Raw genomic sequence first — 22,237 nt, forward strand, 5'->3', positions numbered from 1 at the left:
AGGACTATCATCTTTTTACCCTATCTTAATATCCTTACCAATGTAAAATGTGTTCCTCAGCACGAGAAATTCCAATCAGAAAGACCTTAAAATTTAAAAACACGTAAAATTCGAAGCAAAATAAATAAATGCTGAACTAGTTTCATTTTTTTTAATACTCGCCATAGTTCAGTGGTAAAATATCTAACGTGGATTGATAAAGGTCAGTTAAAACAAATAAAAATTCGATGAAACTTTATTAAAAAAAGATTAAATATAAAATATAGCGCTAACGAGTTTTAAATAATGGTAGGTAATGAAAAAAAAGGTAATTTTTTGGCAATATCATTAATAAAATGTAATAGTTGTATAAGTAAATTTGTCGTGCTAACTGCAATATGGAGACCTTTCTTTGTTTTGAGTTGTCTTTGTTTACGGTTTACTTGTTGCTAATAATTGTTTCACGATCGCCATTCTTTCCGACAAAAAACCTGATCTAAATTAGTTTGAAAACGGATTATTTGCCGCCTTGGAATATCCCGAGGATTGTCGCCCTCGCGGTGGCCCCGCGCCACGAGGCGGTTGTGTGGCGAGTGCGTGGGGAGTGGGCGCGCTACCCGAGCGTCCCCTTGCCGCGCGGGGCCGCCCGCTCGCTACCGGTTCCGTACGGGAGAGGGGCGCCGTGACGCACGCGCGCTCGCCTCAGCCAACCCGCTGGGGGTGGGGCCGACACCGCCACTATTTAAACTGATCACACAGACCGAATGCACTCATTGATTTGTTTGCGATCTTATAGATCAGTTAGCAATAGGTAATCCGTTCGCTTTTATCGCAGTTCGACAGACAGGCAACAGTCACAGCCCGTGGTCGTTATTCGTAAAGCTTTCGAAGACTTGCTAATCTAATCCCTATTGTACCAGCAGTGGAAGCCACCGTGTTCCAGGCTAGTTTCAGTAATCCCACAAGATCGTAATAGTTCAAGGGTAGATACCCCAGTGTTATTAATCCGCGAAAGTTCCCCACAAGCAACAAATCAAGATGATGGCCGTAGCAGCAGCACAGAAGAACCGTGAGATGTTCGCCATCAAGAAGAGTTACAGCATTGAGGTAAGTGATCCTGGCGAATATTCTATATGATCCAGTCAATCTAACCAACCAACAGAAGAGAGCCACATCCACTCCACTAATTATCCCACATCGCTTTATTATTTAATTCAATATCCTGAAAATTAGAGCCAAAAGCTCCAAACAAATACATTTTAAATCTGTATGGCGTTGTTGTAGTTATTTGTTAAAACATGCGTAGAGTACAATTATATTAAATCGAATCATACAACAATTCAAAACAGACGAGAACTAACGATTACACTCTCTATCTACTGTTACACATACATAACAAAAAAGCATACTGCAAAGACTTCCCTGAAAACTGAAAATTTCCTTTTGTTTTCTCGTATAATCTAGACCTTATACTAATTATCGGGAAGATAATCAAACGACAACAAACAAACACCCATTGTTCTCTTAACTACTTCGATGTCAAAGAGTAATTAAAAAATATTCTCGGATCTCACAGTTCTACATAAATTAAGTAGCGTCTTACGTTTTACTACATGAAATACCTATTACAGCACAGTTCTTATCATTGCGCTGTAATAGGTTTGTTTAGAAGCACCGACTACTAAGTAGGCTCAGCGTTGCCTTGCCCTTGGTGAACGTATATTTTACGCTCTATTTCCAAATGAACTTGATCATATAATATTACAAATTAAGTTTGTAAATGACCGTAAAAACAGAAAAACGAGACTAGACCGTCATTGGTTGGGCATGGCGAGAAATCACCTCCATCGACTGACGGATGGTACTTCATCTGATCGAGGGTTAAATGGAGGCTTCGAGTAGCTCAGAATGGGGCTTGCAATTGACTAAGGCTTGTCAGATCAAGTGAGGCATGCGAGAAATCAATGGACGTCGCACCAAGATTCCGTGTTAAGGCTTCCAATGTGGTGCCTGTCAAATCTAGACGCAATAAATCGTGTGCAGATCAATCTGTCAAGTATTCAAATCAATGTTAGATGATTTGATAGTTAACAGCGCGATGTAGATTAATTTGGAATTTGATAATAATATTATCTCGCTATAAATACACCCTGATTGTTATTGTTCCTTTGGTAATCAAGTCACTGTAACTTGAAAAAATCCTAAAACAAGATTTAAGAAATTTTTACCTTCCCAGCGGTGAATTTAATAATTCAGTTAGATTGATAAATAATAATATTGATAATTTTCAAATTAATATTTTCAAGTAGATAAATAAAATATTGAAATAAAAAATTGGCAAAATTACGTGAGAAGCATTAATTATTATTGAAAAATTGATAATAATATTTTGCGTTTATGTAAGAACTTTTTAAATTTACGATATACAAGCAGATCTTATATAAACGATATAACAACAGGTCGACCTTGTTCAAAATCCACAAACTTTTGTAAGCAATAACCTGATAATACACACACACGCGGTAAGCAAAAGAAAGTAACGACGTGATCTTTCGTTCATTCTTAATAATAATTGATATAATCAGTGTATACGTACATAAAACTGGAATGCAATAATATCAGCGCGTCGACGACATTGAACTTGTCAAAATACTTTAGCAAACATGTTTATATATGTAACAATATATTTATACAGACGCTGGATCGCCGAGTTCGATTCACATTTTAAAAAATGGCCTTATAAACTGTGCTAAGAAGTAATCACTCAGAAAATATTTTTTTTACTTTAAATTAATTAATATGCCAACTATAACAAATGACGACGATTGATTTCCAATCGAAGGCTTTTGAAGAAAATTACAAGTTTCTTTGTTTGAAGTGGGAAGAAAAACTCTGCTTAAAGGTCTTTAAGTTCTTAAGTTATCTATTTTAATCGGTAAAAAACGGCTAATAAATGCTTTAACAATCTTTGTGGCAATTTATAGCGACAACTGCATAATACGTCTCAAGGTTAACCACTTGTAGTAATAATAATAATAATCGGTGTAGGTCGTTGTTACGATGCACTGGCTCCAATAACTGTAACGGAATTTTGAGTTTACCAACAATCAAATTTATAACAATTACTTAAAGATAATGTTTTGAATTTCTAGAATTCAGCATTCATTATTAATAGATTTATTACCTATCCGAGATTGTTGTTTTTATCAAAAAAAAAATGTTGTTAAATTTATAAGCAAATCTTTTGCTAAGAATCTCATTAGCTGTCAAACAATCAGTTTCTTTAATGACGATATCAAGAACATGATGTAATTCAGGGTCATGCATTAATAACTCGTTCACGCTTTTATATCAAAGTTTGTAATCAAATACCTACACTAAACGTTTATGCAGCAAACCATGGTTGGATTATCAATATAGAAGCCAAATGAATTAATTAAAATTGACAATCTACAAGTTAAACAGGAATAGAAGGTTGCAAGTAAACACAAACGCGATCACCTGCGGAACCTTCCTTGTTTTTAAACCGGGAATGTCATATTTCAACCGTTGCTTATGTAAGAGGACGATAACGAGAAGTTACCGCGGAGGAGATACCAAGTGGCGAGTGGCGAGTGCGTATCTGATTGCAAGTGGGAGATAAAATGATCAACACGCAGCCCCAAGGCTGAGTGACAAGGCCTGACCAAGCCGACATGCCTACAGGTGGACAGGCGAGTCCTAATTCCCCCTCTAAGTGATTGATTCAACTATTCTTTATGCAAATTCATATTGTTACTTAAGCGAATGCAATCGTTCCGAGAAGCTTAAGATTTTGCGAAATCAGAAAATATACGACATCACAGAGGAAACATATTTTTACCCGGAGAATGTATGCACGATAAAAAAAAATTGAAGAAAAAGTGAATTACTTTATGACAAAGATAGAAACTGCGAATTTTAATATTACCTTACTTAATAACATTATTACTTACTTATGTCATGTTATGTTATTATACAGGGAATTTCTTTTCCTTACAATTATGAAATGCCTTGCATAATATTGCACTTAATTTTGCAATTGAATAAAGTTAAGCAATCATTAAGTGTAGAATCGCAAGAGAATGAAGTGCAAAAACATCGAGCATAAATAATAATGGAGGGCGCCGAGGTTCAAACAATGATTAAGCGGTTCGCGTACAGGTGCACACCGCAGGTGAACTTCGTTATACACTACAAAGATCCCGTATAGGTGAACGACATTGCAGGATGTGGAGGACCTTGCATCGTGACGCCCGTCGCTCGGCGGAGACCGTAACCCAGCGCCAGTGCTGAATGACAAACCCGTTCTACTGAATAATGCCCCAAGTCGCTCGATCTCCCAAATTACCCTATTTAATAACGAAAGAAATGCGTGAATCACTTCAATATACAATCGTTTATACAACCTTCTAATGACTTGAATAAAATCTGTCACGTTTACCTACATTTCATTAATCAGACGCGTTTGAAGCGTCACGTCAACCTGGCTTGAATTGTTTTTGCTGGTTTGAAATCTGCAAACATCGTAAAGGTTTTGCAACCATCCGCTGGGCAATCTTCCAATCTTGATCGTGAAACACTTATAGTAATGTGACGCAACAGTTCTATGACCTGGCTGATATTAGCTTGAAGCATTGCGGTTTCACATTAAAATAATATATTCAAATGAAGACTCGGAAACATATTTTTAAATGAAAATGTTATGTACTTAAATAAGGATTAAATATTATAATGTGTTATATATGTGTCAATATTGCTAATTCATATAAGTTTCAACAGTTTGTCAACAAATTATGTAGATACGTATTATATTAGGAAGCGATGACAAACAAATACTACATATATTATGTATCTAGGTATAAGAAATGATCTGAAATTAAATTTATAATTATATACCTTCTTACATGATAATTCAAATGATACTGTTAAAGATATTAAGCCGAAAGCTTTGGCAAAATTATGCTTAAATTTCCGTCCCAAAACGGATGTACGCAACAAATAGTACCCAACGGAAAGGATCCTTAAATGAAAGGGAAATTGGTTTACGAAGTCCTCTCTCTCAATCTATTTTCAGACCTTTCTTAAAATGGTGTAGTGTTATTAATTTAACGCTAGTAGTTTTAATATCCAATGGAGAAATGGACTTTTACAATAAAAAGACTAGAAGTTTATTTTATAACTATTGAATTAAATAATATTGTTTCGTCCTGTTAATTTTATCAAGTTAACACGAACGTGTCTTGGTCAAAGATATATGCACATTCATTAAATGGTAAATGCATTAGACAATAAGACTATTTAATCCACAATCGACTAGCATTCATTCAAGCCTTGAACTAAAAACTAGCTACAATCTTTGTAAATTTATCTTAATAACGTTGGCATTTGTGTAGCCATCAACTACAGACAAAATTGCAACATTTTAAAAGAAATGCCAGTTTTAGATTAATGAATAACTACATTTTAACACATATATAAATGTATAAACATTCGAAAAATTCTTACATCCACACAATTAATTAAAAACCAAATTGAATATTTGGACAATGACGTCTATAAAACCTTTATTGTTTAAAATTTTGCGATAGAAATATCTATAATGAAATACCATTCCCTAACAAAAAAACGTATCAAGACTGGATTTAAGTCTGCTGGTTAAAACCGGTTATTTGTTACCTCGTCTAGTTATGCAGATAATAATATAATAAAGATAACCAAGACATAAATGGTTTAGATTATCAATACGAAAATACTAAATATCTATCTCCTCTACATCCCATTTAGATTAAAGATAAAATTTATCTTAGTTTACTTTATTTCCTTCCTATATAACTATTATAGAACCATGATATAATCCGAAAGTAAAAAAAAATTATTGTCTTATTGACATGACTTTTCATAATAACTGGTTTATGGAATGTGGGTCATGGTGTTTGCTACCATTTACCAGTTTATTAAATTGCTTTGTAGTCTACATTCGGAAAATGAAAACATCGTATAAAACCTAACTGTAGCGAACGGATTTGCATTCATTTTGCAGTGTGGCGCAAACCTGTCTGCGGTTCTAAAGGTCGAGGGTTATATTCCGACCTCTTCAACAACTGTCAAATAAAACAGCACACACAAGTAAATATGGATTAACATGTACAAAACTTTTTACTGTGTTTGTACGTACGTTTGTATTTTATGACATGTGTGGTACACAATTTTAATAAAACTTTTTCAATTTTATCGTATCATAAAACGTTTCGTGATAAATTATTAGCATCGGTAGATTGAGTTAACAGAAAACGGTAAAAAGCCAACAGGCAGATCGGAAATGAAAAGAGGAGAAGAATCAGTAGTGAGTAGCACGGGGAAGTCGCAGTTCTTTTATAGCGTAAAATCCAATGTTAATGGCGCGAATAATAGAAAGCACTTAGGACAACTGCGCGCGAAAATGCGTTCCAACAAGTAAAAAGGAAAGAGCGATTTATCCTCGGTCCACTGGCTATATAAATCCGGCTTTAGACCGAGTCTGGCGAGTTAGACCCGCGCTACGTGTAAAGCGGGCTTCGGTAATGGCGCGGGCCGGACGTGTCTGGGTCCCTAATGATATCCCGGCTTTTGGGAACTTTATGGAATTTCATTCTAACTCTAACTGTGTGGGCTAAAAGGAATACTCCGGCCTGAGCTAATTTGGTAATCAGACTTGTTCATGTGTGAATATCATAGCATAGAGATGGATGGAAAGGGTACTCGCATTATATTAAATATATTCAAAGTTTTTGATTCATTAGATCAGTTATAAAGTACGGGGTAATATTAATGTGTATTTTCCAGTAAGCATATTTTTATAGAATCTATTGAGAAAAAATGTACACTACGTTAAAGTCACTGTACAAAATGTTTAACATTAAGTCGAAGCGCATAACTTTAACTTTGGAATAAAGTAACTAAAGAAATAGGATTAAAATAATGTTAGCCGAAGCGAGGGAATTACGAGGAGAGCACAAAGAGCTTCCTAAAGGCTTTTGTACTTTATCCAGGAGGCATGGTGAGTTCTAATATAAACGGAAAGCTTTTAGGTCGCTTTTGCCGCCGATAAAAGCACTACTATTAAAGCATAAAATTTATATTTTCTGAAGAAAATGTTTATGACGTTCTATATATAATATATGTAGAGGCGCATGAATTTAATCGCATTAATTGTTTCTTTAACTTCTCTTTGTGCGAAGAACAAGTTGAAGTGGAAATTAGATTCCCGGACTTGAAATGTATGTGAAGGCTTCGGGGCGAATATGCTTTTGACATTCACTTACTACTTCTGAACTTACCATAGTCGACGCTTTCCGGATACGGTCGCTTGCCTCGTGTCCTGAGCTATTTCCATTTATCTACCCACTAACCATCGAGTCCTTTGAAAGGATGTTGTCTGATATATTACTTGTTGTTTTGTTTCAGAACGGCTATCCATCTCGCCGTCGTTCGCTCGTAGATGATGCGAGGTTCGAAACCTTGGTCGTCAAGCAGACCAAGCAATGCGTGCTAGAGGAAGCCCGTCACAGGGCTAATGGTTAGTACCCTGCAATGCAATTAACTCAATCAACATATTTTATGTCGTTAATATAGTCTGGAATTCTATAAAAACTACCTGATTCAAACAATCAAAACGTTGTTTTATACGCATGATTTAATCTTAAATTATGGAATTCCGATTTTTATTTTATGTTTATGCATGACTATTATCTTTGTTTTGCGTAGTTTTTAGTTTTTTGTGTTTTCTTATTATTATTTTCAACGTAGATTCGAGTTTGGAATGTGAAATTCATGCACACGCTCAGGAACAACTCGAGAACAAACCGACAGTCGAGGATTGTATCGCACAGGATGACGTCAGCAATGGTGGACTAGGTAAGTTTGCTTGCCTCCTCATTCTCATTTTTTTGACTACACGGGAAAACTATCTATAATGAACCAAAAGATCGGCAAGAATTCAAAGTATACAAGTAAAATTAAGGTCCTTCTCAAAATTCAGTTTTTCAATCAATCGGTGAATAGATATATTTCCCCAGTTAGCTTTGAATAGAACATGCACATGTTGTATTAGAACCAAATGCTTTTCAATGTTACCACTGCGTATTTAATCTTCAAATCACCGCTAGTTGCCGGTTTGCAGATTTCCAGCAATTCCTTTCAAATCAATATAAAGGGTGTTTCAGATCTATTATTTTCGAGCACGCTATGATTTTAAATTTTGCTTATCAAGTGTTGTAATTATACGTATGTTTCTAGTTGTTAGGTTGCCATTATTCATTTTTGCACGATTGTTTGTATGTATTATGTTGTATAAATGCACGCTTTATGTTTGTTTTGTATATTATTTTAGCCGATGTACCAGTCAATGGAGATTGTGGCGGGAAACTTGACGGTAAGAACACCTTGCACTTTATCGCATTTAAAAAAACATATCCATTAAAAAAATCGTCTTCTAAAAATGTATTCTTTATTATTAGCCAAGCAGGATAGAAAGCATAATATTATAATTAATTTAAAACAGACTTTCAAGGTTAACTCGTAATAGATATGCAATGGTTTTTTTATATCCCACACTTTAATCAATCGCCAAGGCTTCGTGTGACAGGCTAACATAGAAAAGTAAACCATTAATTATTTATTTCCCTACTCTACATTCAACAAGTTTTAACGGACAAGATCAGCAATGATCGAAGTAATAACAGTTATTATGGCGAGTTACACCGGAGGAAACGGAACGCGATTGCGCCAATAAATACCTACTACTAGAATCATAAATCAAATGGAACATTAACCTTTAAAAACAGCCGCAGTATTCTGTGCATAGTTTTGATCTGACACTGGTCACGAAATGGAAAACACTTAATATAACATTTCACGTTGGATAAGCACGCCGACCTACCCGCTTATCATAATCAAGACTTTACCTACACCTCAACTCATTATTTTATTTTTCTCAAACTATCTCTCTATTTTACTCAATATCTCTATCTAAAGATAACGCTATGTTTCACACAATTCACACGAGCACTAAAAGAGCTTTGCGATCTTATCCGCAGTTCAAACGATGATCTTTTCTTAAATCCCCCATGAGAAAATGCCAAGTGAATCAAAGATTAAGCCAGTGAAAGGAAGCTGGCATGTGCGGGTAGAAATAAAATATATTATTGCCTTTTTTTGTGCAAGCGATAATCCAAGAATCATGACCTTATTTTTGTAGGGTGTGCAGTTTAATAGCGCGCATTACACGGTAATCAGGAATAAAAGCCAAGAGCCACTTTAAAACGGCTCAGCTTCGTACAAAGCATTAAACGGCACTCATTTAATTTTAAATCCACTTTGCGTCACACAAGGGAACATTATTCTCTTCACTCACTCACACCCTTCTCTGCTGCTTCTCACTCTAGGTACTTGCACAGCCATTCTACTACCCCTTACTTGTAATTTCCATCTGATTTTTTTATTGAAATATTACAATTTTATGATACAACAGACGCTGGCCTGACTGAAGAGGAAGTCTTGCTGCAAAATGCCATCGCCGAATCTCCCGAGGCAGACCAAGCCAGTCAACACGCCGCTCTGCTCCTGCGCATGCGCGACGGAATGGGCTCTCTGGGACGCATCTTGAAGACCGTAGACAACTACAAGGGCACCGTCAGTCACCTGGAGACCAGGTCTTCCAAGACCGATGGAATCCAGTTCGATGTCCTCGTGACCGTCGACATGTCTCGCACCAACCTTCTGCAGCTCATCCGCGCGCTCAGGCAGTCTTCCGCCTTCGTGGGAGTCAACCTCCTCAATGAAAACAACACGTCCATCAAGGACCCTTGGTTCCCCAAGCACGCTTCAGACCTCGACAGGTGCAACCATTTGATGACTAAGTACGAGCCTGAATTGGATATGAACCACCCCGGATTCGCCGATAAGCTTTACCGCGAGAGGAGAAAGGACATTGCTGAAATCGCATTCGCTTACAAGTACGGAGATGCCATCCCCCACATTGAGTATACCGAGAGCGAGAACCAGACCTGGGCTAGGGTGTTCAACACCGTGCTCGACCTGATGCCCAAGCACGCGTGCCTTGAGTACAGGCGCGTGTTCGCCATGCTGCAGGCGGACGAAATCTTCGTGTCGCACCGCATTCCCCAGCTGCAGGAGATCAGTGACTTCTTGAGGAAGAGCACCGGATTCTCCCTGCGCCCCGCGGCCGGTCTGCTTACCGCCAGAGACTTCCTCGCTTCTCTCGCCTTCAGAATATTCCAGTCCACACAGTACGTCAGGCACGCTAACTCCCCCTACCACACCCCCGAGCCGTAAGTACATCTTCACTAAACAACCAATCTATTCAATGAAACTAAATTAATCTTTCTACCAAATCGTATCCGCAAAGTACAATATTAAATAAATCTTTTTTCCGTCAACCGACGACAATGAATTATATTATAATAAAATGTCTAATTCAAGTAAGCGCGCCTTGATCGCGTCTCCCCGGGGAAATCGGAACAAAAGATCCAATGGAGCTTATATTACATTCCGACCTCCCACACTTTATTTCTTTTTACCTGAAATATGATTTTTATTACTCGGAGAGCATACCTTGAGAGCGATGAAAAAGAAATAGCAATTTGCGATACCCTCGGCGTATTCTGATCGCAAGGCCAATTACGTTGCTGATAGAGTGACACGACTAAAAGCGATTGTACTAAAATGGCTACGGCTGTGACATAATGGGTTAGTAATTAAATTACAACTAGAGGCGCGCAGAGCTTCAGTGTCTATGAATCAATTTAAACTTTGTGTCCGTGGCTAATGGACCAGTTCTCCGTCTCCTGTATCTCTCGCCATTCAACAAGACTACAATTTTATATTTTAAATTTGATGCTTACTAATTATTTAATGATCCACTCAACTTTGTCTCTGAATTCAGAGATTTGAATTAGAGGGAGGATCTGCAAAGCGATTTCTGATCCGATGGTAGATTAAGTAATGACAGCTTATCATCGTTGTTATTTTTTGTTTTTATTTGAAATTGTATACGAGAAAACGGATGTTTGATAAGTTCTAGTAATTAATAAGATCTTTTTTTGCAGCGATTGCATCCACGAGCTCCTTGGTCACATTCCCCTCCTGGCTGACCCCGGATTCGCCCAGTTCTCTCAGGAAATAGGACTCGCCTCCCTTGGCGCGTCCGACTCTGAGATTGAAAAACTTTCCACCGTAAGTCGCCTTCATTGGTCCACAAAGCGAAATAAGAAACTTACCCAATATTATTTTTTGATTTCTGATTATATACATCTAACCATGAAACATACTTACCTACATGTAAAAATATATTACAACATTCTTTCATTACAAATGCCAACTCATGTGTAATATTATTATGTTCTTATTATGTGCGGAATATATGTAATTGCGAAATACTGGTATCTACACTACAGATTACTATTCTTTGTTTGGTTAATATAATTGACTTCTTGCGTTTGTGTGCTGAAAAATCAATGTGCAATAGATTTGCGAAAAGTACTTCTCTAAATGTATGTGATAATTATTTTTTTGTTTAGGATCATTAACCATTTTTAAAGGACTAGCATCTTCGTGTACGGTTTAAATTGTTTTTGTTGTTGTCCTGCTTTATGTTAACAAATTAACGTTTTCTACAAAATTAGGAGCGAAACAATCATCTACGTGTGCATTTAGTATTCTTTTGCAAGAATGCTACAGCGTCTGTATTCAAATATAAATGTTTTGATTATAATCACAGCTACTTAATGGCAGCAACTTCTTTCAATTCATGTGCGTGTGAATAATGACAACTTTGTATGGCGATATAAAAACTAACCCATCATCAGTAAAAGTTATGCGTTATGCAACAAGCAGCAACGAACTTATAATAATTCTTCTCCAGGTCTACTGGTTCACCGTTGAGTTCGGCCTCTGCAAGGAAGACACCCAGATCAAGGCTTACGGAGCGGCCTTGCTGTCCTCATATGGAGAGCTGTTGCACGCCATCAGCGACAAGCCCGAGCTCCGTCCCTTCGAGCCTGCTTCCACCTCCATACAGCCCTACCAGGACCAGGAGTACCAGCCCATCTATTACGTGGCTGAGAGCTTCGAGGATGCCAAAGAGAAGTTCAGGTAAGAACAACACCACGTTGTGCCACTTATTGAGTGATAAACAAGAGGTCAATATATTTGTCTGCTCGTGTGTCTGTGCTAATTGGCTGCGTTTATTTGTTTATCTAGGCGCTGGGTGTCCATGATGTCCCGCCCATTCGAGGTCCGCTTTAACCCGCACACAGAGCGCGTTGAAGTCCTAGACTCCGTATCCAGCCTGGAGACCCTCGTGACGCAGCTGAACACCGAGCTGCTCCACCTGAACAACGCTCTCAACAAGCTGAAGAACAAGACCTTCTCTTAAATCGATCCGGCACCTAACGTTAAACACCCATTACTGTATTTTAGCACCATTTGATTCAATCAGGGGGATCAACTTTGTTTTGAGTTTCCTAGTAGGAAAAACGTCGCTTCGTTTAGAGCAAGTTGCACCAACTTATATCCTATTTCTGTAAAGCGCGCCAGTGTAGTCACACTCTGCTGTGACTGGTGGATTGACACCACTTGACGCGTGATCCCCGCTCGACTGTCGCATCTTATCATTGTATAAAGTTCTCATCTATTTTATTTTATTTAGTAATTTTAATTTTATCGCATTTTTTTAACACTTCTTGTAATATTTATATTATGGCTATCCATAAACCGCTGCGTTCCTGGGCGGGCGGGAGAGCCGCGACCGCCCGATAGCTTTGTTTGCTATTTGCTATCAAATAATTTGTGGTTAATTTAGTCAGATCGTATTATTTTGAAAGTATTAAAAATAACTTGAGAAAGAAATCAAAGAACGCAGCTGTCCGGAACCGCTGTGCATGAATGGAGTGAGAATGGAAGTATCAATTTCTCAAGGTTAACTATTTATTTTTGCGATCCGCAAGAAGAAAAAACGTTGTGAATATTGTACAGCGATTTAAATTGCCCTTAACATCGTTGTACAGAATTCGCATCGATTCTTTATTCCGTGATATGTCAAATGTAATCAATGTTTTATTTGAAATCACGCCGTGTTTATAGAGAATGACTGGAGGCACGTGTGTTATGTGAATAAATTTAAATTGAATATTTAATAGCGTATTTATTTCAATATGCCTTACCAATCATTCCCTCCCCTGTACCCCTTCCAAAATCCTCGAAAACTAGCGATTTGCTTCATTAGGTTGCTGATTAATAAGAAATGCAAAAAGGCGATTATTATGAATCTAGCTGCGTTATTTAGATTTAAAATGCCAATTATTTTAATAAAGTTGTATCCACTTATTTCTTAAAAATTAAATAATATTATAGGAACCATAACAAGCCTTGGTGTTCCTCTTAGACCCATTCACTCTACCAATTTCTCCCAATGTATCCCACTTGCATTGTTTGTCGTAACATGTGTTTCGAATATTAATATAGATTTATTAATACTAACAGAGGTGGGAATATGATTGCCCAAAAACAATCTGACACTAAGGACGAGTTTCTTCACTGAATTTGAACGATTCATCAAATTTCCATGTTCAAATTCTGTGAGTGTCCTGAACAAGTCTTATACTCGTTACAATTCAAGTACTGTGAAAAAACCGGTCCTTGTTGAAATAATAACAGAACCTTAACTTTTTACTGTTCAAATATTGTTAAACAACCCGTCGTATTATAATTGGAGCTATGCATGAAATGACGCGTTTTGCTCTTTTGAGTTCAAAAATGAGTATTGCTGATTTATTAAAATCCTTTTTATTAATTAACTTTTAGTACATTCATAATATATCGGAACAAGTGTTCGTACACCTGCGTTTATCCTGTTAATACGGAATAACAAAATGCGAAAATATTAGAGTTTTCACGTGTTCCGACGTTCATTAGTAGTTTATTCAACCTGTAAATTCATTCTTTAAAGACCTGCAGTCCCGTTTTTAACCGGAATAAAATTAATTTGAAGTAATTCTGAATAAATTAGCAATATTTAATGTCAGTAAGTTTTTTCGTGTATATTTGGGGTACTTTCCATATTGGTAAATACTTTCAGTTAATACTAGATACCAACGGTTGAGAGCAGTTGGGACTCTTGTGCGGCACTTACATAAAACCATAATTAAAAAAAATGATACTCGAGCTGGTCGATGATTGACGTAATGTTGAATAAAAAGTGAGAATGAGACCAAGGATCTTGCTGAACGTCTCAGACGCAAACGCTAGTTGCGCTCCTGCTATAATAAAAGTCGTTACACTGACCTCAAAATTAAAATTATTTTATCAAAACCGCACCACTTTCATTATTTCAATGCGTAAAATATTGTTTAATGATTTATAGTGTTATTTAACTACATGATATGAAATTTAGAAAAAACTAAGACAGAAAAACTTATTTGCAAACTCTTGTAATAAGCGCTTACGAGATAATATGCGGAAATAATATGAAATACCCTATCCTCATGTATTTTCTTGGTGCTTATTTTTTGTGAAAAAAGTATCCGAACACATAATAAATATAAACATTAGTTGTTGTGTTTAGAAAGACCGTATAATAACTTATTATACATAACAGGCAATTCTTATTGAAGAAAATGCAATTATAAACATACCTACCAATCCCGAAAATAATAATATTTATTTTTTTACATTAACTCCACGCAGGAGGCTCTGAAGGAAATTATTTTTTGTCATCTTTGGGTAAGCTGTATGACTTTTTTGGGAAAGAAAAGAAGTTTTGGGAAGGAATATGGTAAGAGGGTGGAATCTGGGGGTTATGGTGTCCCAGAGTGACGGACGTATGAATCTCTCTCTCCTATTTCGGTTAAAGGCGATGGGTTGGTAGTCCGGTTGGAGGGGTCAAGCAGTTAAGCAGTCAACCAGTCTCTCCCGCTCCAAACGTATCTGGCGCCAAGACCAAGACAAAAACATTATTCCTTGAACCTGGGCACCCCTGCTAAGTCGCCAAACGTAGCAAACCACTTGGGATGATCTGAGGCAGGCGGTGTTGGTTATCCAATAAAATTTCCCGTAGCGGTGGAACCAGCCTCCCAAACTACGCATTAACCGAATACCTTCATAGTAAAAATTTCCAGAACAAAACGAACCATTTACACCTTTTCACTTGAATATATTGAGTTATAGTAATTATAATTTTTTTTTTTCGATTTGAGCATTTGTTTTTAATGTGAAATATCTTTTAGCCCGCCTATGTGGGCAAAACCGACTCTTTAAAGCGTGGCAAGATGAGACGACGCTATTGCACAAAACGACGCTTCATTCGGCCAGCCTCGTGACCGTCGACTCTTTCCGCCCGGCCGCCAAAACTCTGTGCGGTATGTTTGCTTCTATTCTTACCAAAATTGGCAATGGATATATTGCGAATGACGATGAACTTTTAATTTGTTATTTATTTCTTTTTGTATATTTTAATAATTATAAAATAATTTGATTTCCAGTACACACTTATAAACGGATTTTTTTTCATTTATATTCATTGTTATATACCTATTATTTTCATATAATTATTTGTTAAAATGGGATCCTCAGCAAGATAAAAACACTCATTGGAGCCCAACTTGTCATATAATGTTTGAAAATATTTAATATCATCAGTAAAAAAAATATATATATTGTTTTATTATCAAAAATATGAAGACCTGTTTACTTTCATTTTCATTTCCTTCACATATAACTGGGATGAAAAACAAGCTGCTGTAGCCTGCATGATGAAGATTTCTCCAATGATAGTCATCATCTGCCAGCCCTCTCTAGAAAGAAGACGACAATTATAAAATAAATAATACGCTTATATCCATTGATATGCCTAAAAATGTCGTTGCCTATAAATTCTCATTGGATGCCAAATAGCATTCTGTGGATAAACCCGCTGTTAATCGTGAAATTTTTTGCTGACTTACAAGAGACATGCAAGCAATAATTAGCTGACTTACGGAGGAAACTCTAGAAGAGGATACTAAATGGTTAACTCATCAATACAAATGGCGATAAGTGATTTATTTATAATCCCAGGAATATTTGCAAATTTACTTAGGAAAACAAGTATTTTTTTTATCTTTAACTCCACACAAGATAAGAATAAAAAATATAAATCCCCATAAAAGCCCGAAAATAAATTCTTCAGGGTCTATCTCATGTTTGGGGATGCTGTGCGGAGGGTCTTTTTGAAAAGATAAAGTTGTGAAAATGGATCTTGAAAAACTCATGTTGTAGGACGGAGAAAACTCGAAAAAGCTTTCATAGCCGAACTGTTGAACTCAAGAACGAACGCAGAAACGACCACGTTCTCGGAAGACGAATAATGTCAACCAAGTATTAATGTTGGGAGTGCGTAAGGCATGTTTTCCGAAGGGGTAAAAAGGAATAAATTTTACTAATTCCTCATAGCATCTTCCATTTCAATACCGGTAGAAAAAGGACAGTGTTCCCACCAAGTATTTTGGTGGCTGTCAATTCCAACAGTGGTTAAAATTATGTGATGGTTATGTGTTAAAAGTATGTTGTTGTAAATATATATATAAAGATATACCAAAATGATATAGCCGATATATGGTTTGGATTAAAGATTTGAGGTTGTTAATTCTAGAGTAGGTACCTTAAAACTGGGCGAAGTTAAGGTGGAATCACATAATATTATTAAGTATTTGTTTCATCTTACGACTTTTTCTTATTTTCACTAATGTACACCATATTTGTTTTTGTTAAAAAAAACGATTATTATCGACTTTTATTCGTCTACGTATATCATTCCAGTGCAGAGGGGCGTCCCCGACTTTTTCTATCATTCATTATCTATATCATATTTTCTGTCTCCATTAGATATTTAATTTTAAATCATGTGTTGTTTTTTTAAAGAGCCTTTGCATGCAGCGGAATTCGATAAGTTAACCTTTTTTTAAGTAAGAGAAAAATTTTAGGGTTACGAATACGAATAACCTGACAATATTTGAAAATCCCTACTACCACCACAATAAGCGGAGATATTGCTTGTATTGTGATGGATGATTTAGCCAGCCTGTGCGGCGACAACGAGTATCGGGTAGTACCACGGCTCCAAAGTGTACTGATATTTGAGTAGATGAACTCACGACGGAGTGATTGCGCTTGTTATTATTTGGTACCACTGAATTTTTCATTCTTTGTTCTTGATGTACCAAAAAAAAATTGGGAGTTAAGGGCTGCCTTACCTACTATGTAACTTATGGTTATGATTTATGTTACAGAAATAATATTTAGATCGGTTTGAGTCAAGTACTATAAGCACAGGGTTCGCATTCAGACAACATGATTAAATCATCTGTAAGCTAAACCCTTCATCTTAGCTATAATAACACTTAGGACGGGTTGTTTTGGAGAATTTGAACAATTCATCAAATTTCAACTTTCATTTACGGGTTCTGTGAAAGTCCTATTCAAATTCTGTTATTATATCATTATAGACTAGTTGCTTGACAGAACTGAAATAAAAACAGAACTTAAAAATATCTTTCACAGAACAAGAAAATTAACTTTGAAATTTGATGAATTGCTCAAATTCTCCGAAACAACCCGTCCTTAAATTTTTAAATTCAAAAAATGTTTCACGAAATTTGAAAAACGGGAGCAATAATTTCCTAAACTTATCAGTATAGAGTCATCTATCGGAAATATTTGGAAACACTTTTTGTAGTATAACAGGAGCTGGAAGCGATATACCAGCTGCTGTTGTACTTTGTTGAAAAAGATGAAAATAACTTTGGTTAAAATAATAAAAAAAATTATACATAGTATGAATTGTTGACAAAAAGTTAGTTTTAATAATTATTAATAAAATGATAATTATATTTTATCTATGATAAAGGTAAGTCGGTTCCAATGTTGAAAAATTCTCTTCCATTTGAAGAAAAATAAGTTCACTCAACCAGTTACTCAGGACATATAGACAAACGTAAGGATTATTTTTGATGGTTTTGATATTGTTGTATTATTGGAGACGACATTAAATAAGAAAGCCATCTATGATTTATTTTTAGAAACATTGAAACTTCGAGAAATGAATTTATTTAACTAATAGCTTCGACAAAATCCAAACAGAGCTCTCTCACAAGCAAATTGATAAAATGCTAATTAAATATTATGTTTCATATAGGTAGGTCAGTTCAAATTTCGTAAAAAACTCTTCAGTGCAGGACATGACTACAAAAACAGCCGCGTAGCCCCGTAAAACAATAGCGGAATAATCAAATAGAAAATTCATTTCTTCGGAGCTCAATTATATATTTTTTGTGTTTATTGGTAAACAAGTAACAAAAGAATGAAGCATTTAAAAATTGCCTTATCGTTTTGCAGCAATTGTATAAACGTCTGTCGGGATTTCGTCGAAGCTATTAGTTAGATAAATCCAGTACTCGAAGTTTTAATGTTTCTGAAAATAAATCATAGATGTCATTCTTAATTAATATAATTTCAAATATTACAGCTGAAATAATATCAAATCCATCAAAAATAATCCTTCATTTGTCCGTTTGTCATGAGTGAACTCATTTTGCTTCGATTTTGAAGAGTATTTTTCAAAATTTTTATCATATAGGTACAATGGTTTATTATTATCAAATTAATAAGAATTATAGGAAATATTTTTTTGTCAACAATTAACCGACTATAAATAGTATTCAAATAATGTTTAATTTATTTTAACTACCATCATTTTCTTTTTCATACGGTTTCTAGAAAATATGTTCTAACAAAGTACAATGCCAGCTGGTAGATTGCTCCCAGCAATACTACAAAACGTGTTTCCCAATTTTTCCGATAGATGACTCTATACAGTCAAGTTAAAGAAAATATGGCTCCCGTATTTAAAATTTCGTGAAGCATTTTTTTGAATTTGAAAAAGCAGTGGTGCCGCATTGACACGGCAAAATCAGTACCGTACTCAAGGGAAACATATATTATTTATAAACACAAAAAACGCATACCCTTTAAACACTTATTTTTTATCGCTTCCCGGTTTTAGCACACGTGGAGTGAAGTATGTTGTCAACAATAATATTTTATTGACTTATTATAAATGACTTGCAAATTTTTCTTGGAACGGTCTATATTTTATCTCGGCCTCCGTGGTCGAGGGTAAGGCTCTCGACTAGAAATCCGAATGTCGCGGGTTCAAATCCCAACGTTTCAACGGTTTCTAGTTAACTTGAGTTCAACAGCTTAGCTGTGCAACTATTTGTCCTCCCTCCTCTATTCAAGTCTCATGCTCACTCCTTCCTCTACTACAAGAAACCCTCCACACAGCATCCCCAAAGGTGACATAAGACCTGAAGGAAAATTATTTTTTGAAGAGCTAATGTAAAAAAAAACAACAACAAAAAAAAAAGTTAATACACTACAGGTGTCACTATTGCTCCCAACCGTCTGAGCCAGTGAGACTATGGCGTCCCGAATTTGGGTGTATTGTGAGGCTGAAGCTAGAAGGGAGGGGAAGGAGATGGGAAGAGGAAGGTGTGGGAGTTCCTTGCTATTCGGGTCAGATCACCAAATACGGTTGAAACCATTCAAAGCAAAATTAATTTCTGAATGGTGGTTTTATGCTAGGGCGATACTTAGAGTATGTTCCACTCTGGAACGTGCCGCAAATTTACTACATATTATTTTCAGTGAAAAAAATAAATAACACTATAAATAAAATTTACTACGCACACCGGGATTTAACCCGCGACCTTCGAATTGGTGGAGCCTAACCCCACGGAGGCCATCGAGTACCTACACCTAAATGAAAACAGAAATCTTTTTTACACGTATCAAATATAGTCCTTGAATATTAAGGGAATATCTCACTCAAAAGTGGATATCTTATTAAAAATATTAAGATAATTGCCGTCATTCACCACACCATCCCTTGTAGTTTTCAAATGATTGTTTCGATTGAAGACATTTGAATCACGTGTCTCGTTTCTTTTCCATACATATTCCATTTAAGAGAAAGGGAAGAAAATAACATTGTATAAACGTCTAGATAATATGTATACGAACACATCATATTTCATATTACCTGAAGTATTTTTAACACTAAAAGGGCAAAGAGGAGTGTACGAAATTAGGTTATTTTAATATGAATGATTTTAGCCTTATCATTAAAACTCACGGTTGGATCACTTACATTGGTCACCTGCAACCACTACACTGTGATTAAAACGAATTTAACACATTAAGTAATAACAATTTAATTGTTTTACTTTAATAATGTGTGGCTTAGGAATTCCTCATGTTGCCATAACTTTGCCGTGTACTACGGCATTATACATACCCTATCACCATACATTAGTTTGGAAGAACTGTCAAATTGCATGCGTTTTCTACGCCATTTGAGACGATTTAAAGTTTTTTTTTTTTTTTTTATATTAACTCCACACAGGAGGCCCTGAAGAAAATAATTTCCCTCAGGGACCATGTCATCTTTGGGGATGCTGTGTGGAGGGTCTTTTTGTGGAGAGGAAGGAGTGAACAAGGGTCTTGAAGAGTCCCATGTTGTAGGAGGGAGGAAACACAGAGGCCGGCAGTTCGTTCCACAGCCGAGCTGTTGAACTTAAGAACGAATCGTAGAAGCGACCCGTTCTCATGTGACAAATGTCAACCGTGTACAAATGTTGGGCGCGCGTTTGGCGTGTATCCCGATTACGCACCGGTGCCGAAGGGATCAATGACGCTAGTTCCTCAGAGCATCTTCCATTGTAATACCGATAGAACAAGGACAGCATACCTACCTGACGCCTGTGCTCTAAAGATTGCAGTCCGTTTGTTAAGATTGGGGAATCTATCAAACGGACCGCCCGTTTTTGCACAGAGTCAAGGGTTTTTTTCAGGTATTTAGGGGCTCCGGACCAGAGATGGCTGCCAGATTCGACAGTAGGGCGCACTTGCGATTTGTACAGGGTCAGCAGTTGTGTACTATTAAAGTATCTGCGGGCTCTGTACAGTAAGCCCAGCTTCTGAGAGGCCAAATTTACTCTGGCTTCGATGGAGCCCCCGTACCTGAGCTGGTCACTTATAGTTACACCAAGCATATCAATGGAAGGCCTGTTCGGAAGATTGCTTCCGTTGAAGGAGACTAGATTATCATTTGGATCCCTTTTAGACGTAATCATACAGGATTGGGTCTTTGAAACATTAAATTCGACGAGATTATTTTTACCCCAGGAGGAAATACTCTCGAGATAACCGTCCATTCTCTGCTTCAAAGCCCTCCGAGCCGTTGGAGTTTGTGTGTCTTTTGGGAGCTTCTCAAACAAAAAGCTATAATGAACTGTACTGTCATCCGCGTAACAATGAATCGGTGCACATGTCAAAAGGTCATTGATGTGCAACAAAAACAAAGTCGGAGACAGAACCGATCCCTGTGGGACGCCAGCATTTATGGAGTGTGAGGAAGAGGTGAAACCGTCAGCAACCGTCATAATATCATAATACTGCCGTCAACTTTTTGTGTTCCAATGTCTAATATTCAATGTCGAATATGTGTTTTCAAAAGATAAAGATTTGAATGTAAAATATTGGATTAATTTCACCAAATTTTTGAAGTGTGCAACCTTAGGTAAATTGTAACCACTTGTCTTTTGTAGACCATAAATCTCATTTTCAGTCGTTTAATGTACTATCTTCTTAAACTTTACATAATTCAATATCCAATATTATGAAGAAATCGTATAAAATTGTAAAAAAACGCAAATTAAATATTTTACGTAGAATGCGCCATAAAATTGTCATTGGGAATGTATCTTGTCAATATTTGTCGCGTTTTATCGCCGTAACAAATATGTGTTAGAAACATTTATTTCAGGCAATTCTGTATTATTTTATATAATGCAAGTCAGGAAGTGCTAGCCAATATTTTTCACAAGGAACCATACATTATCATTGATAATTGTAAAACAAATTGTGTAAAACTGTCCTTCAATATTTCCCAGGACAAAAGTAAATAATTTGGAAGTAATAAATACAAGGAAAATTAGGAGTTATTCAGTTAAAATTTTATGGAGTTCTGCTTGTGTCAGTGTTGGAATATTTGGAACTACTCGTATGTTGATATCTTGAAGAATTCCTGCCTCGGTAAAATATTCACAGCGGGGTTACCAACGCATATGTTTTAAAATACCAACAA

The 22,237-nt window shown here is 36.4% G+C and overlaps 1 protein-coding gene across 2 annotated transcripts; it reads left to right on the forward strand.

Moving 5' to 3' along the window:
• Positions 1-761: 761 nt before the first annotated feature.
• Positions 762-13,260, forward strand: ple (tyrosine hydroxylase ple). Of its 2 annotated transcripts, XM_089645962.1 has the most exons (8): positions 762-1,086; positions 7,444-7,555; positions 7,786-7,893; positions 8,369-8,410; positions 9,509-10,328; positions 11,106-11,232; positions 11,921-12,150; positions 12,259-13,258. In XM_089645962.1, exons 1-8 carry the CDS (start codon positions 1,018-1,020, stop codon positions 12,431-12,433), a joined length of 1,683 nt encoding a protein of 560 aa, XP_089502088.1. In that variant the 5' UTR covers positions 762-1,017; the 3' UTR covers positions 12,434-13,258. The 2 variants fall into 2 exon arrangements, with proteins under 2 accessions (XP_089502088.1, XP_089502089.1); XM_089645963.1 differs by lacking the exon at positions 8,369-8,410 and having other exon boundaries at positions 12,259-13,260.
• The last annotated feature ends 8,977 nt before the right edge of the window (positions 13,261-22,237 follow it).

This window comes from Hesperophylax consimilis, chromosome 23 (genome assembly GCF_061612785.1).
Source record: "Hesperophylax consimilis isolate HC1 chromosome 23, BYU_Hcon_1.0, whole genome shotgun sequence".
NCBI classification, from domain to species: domain Eukaryota; kingdom Metazoa; phylum Arthropoda; class Insecta; order Trichoptera; family Limnephilidae; genus Hesperophylax; species Hesperophylax consimilis.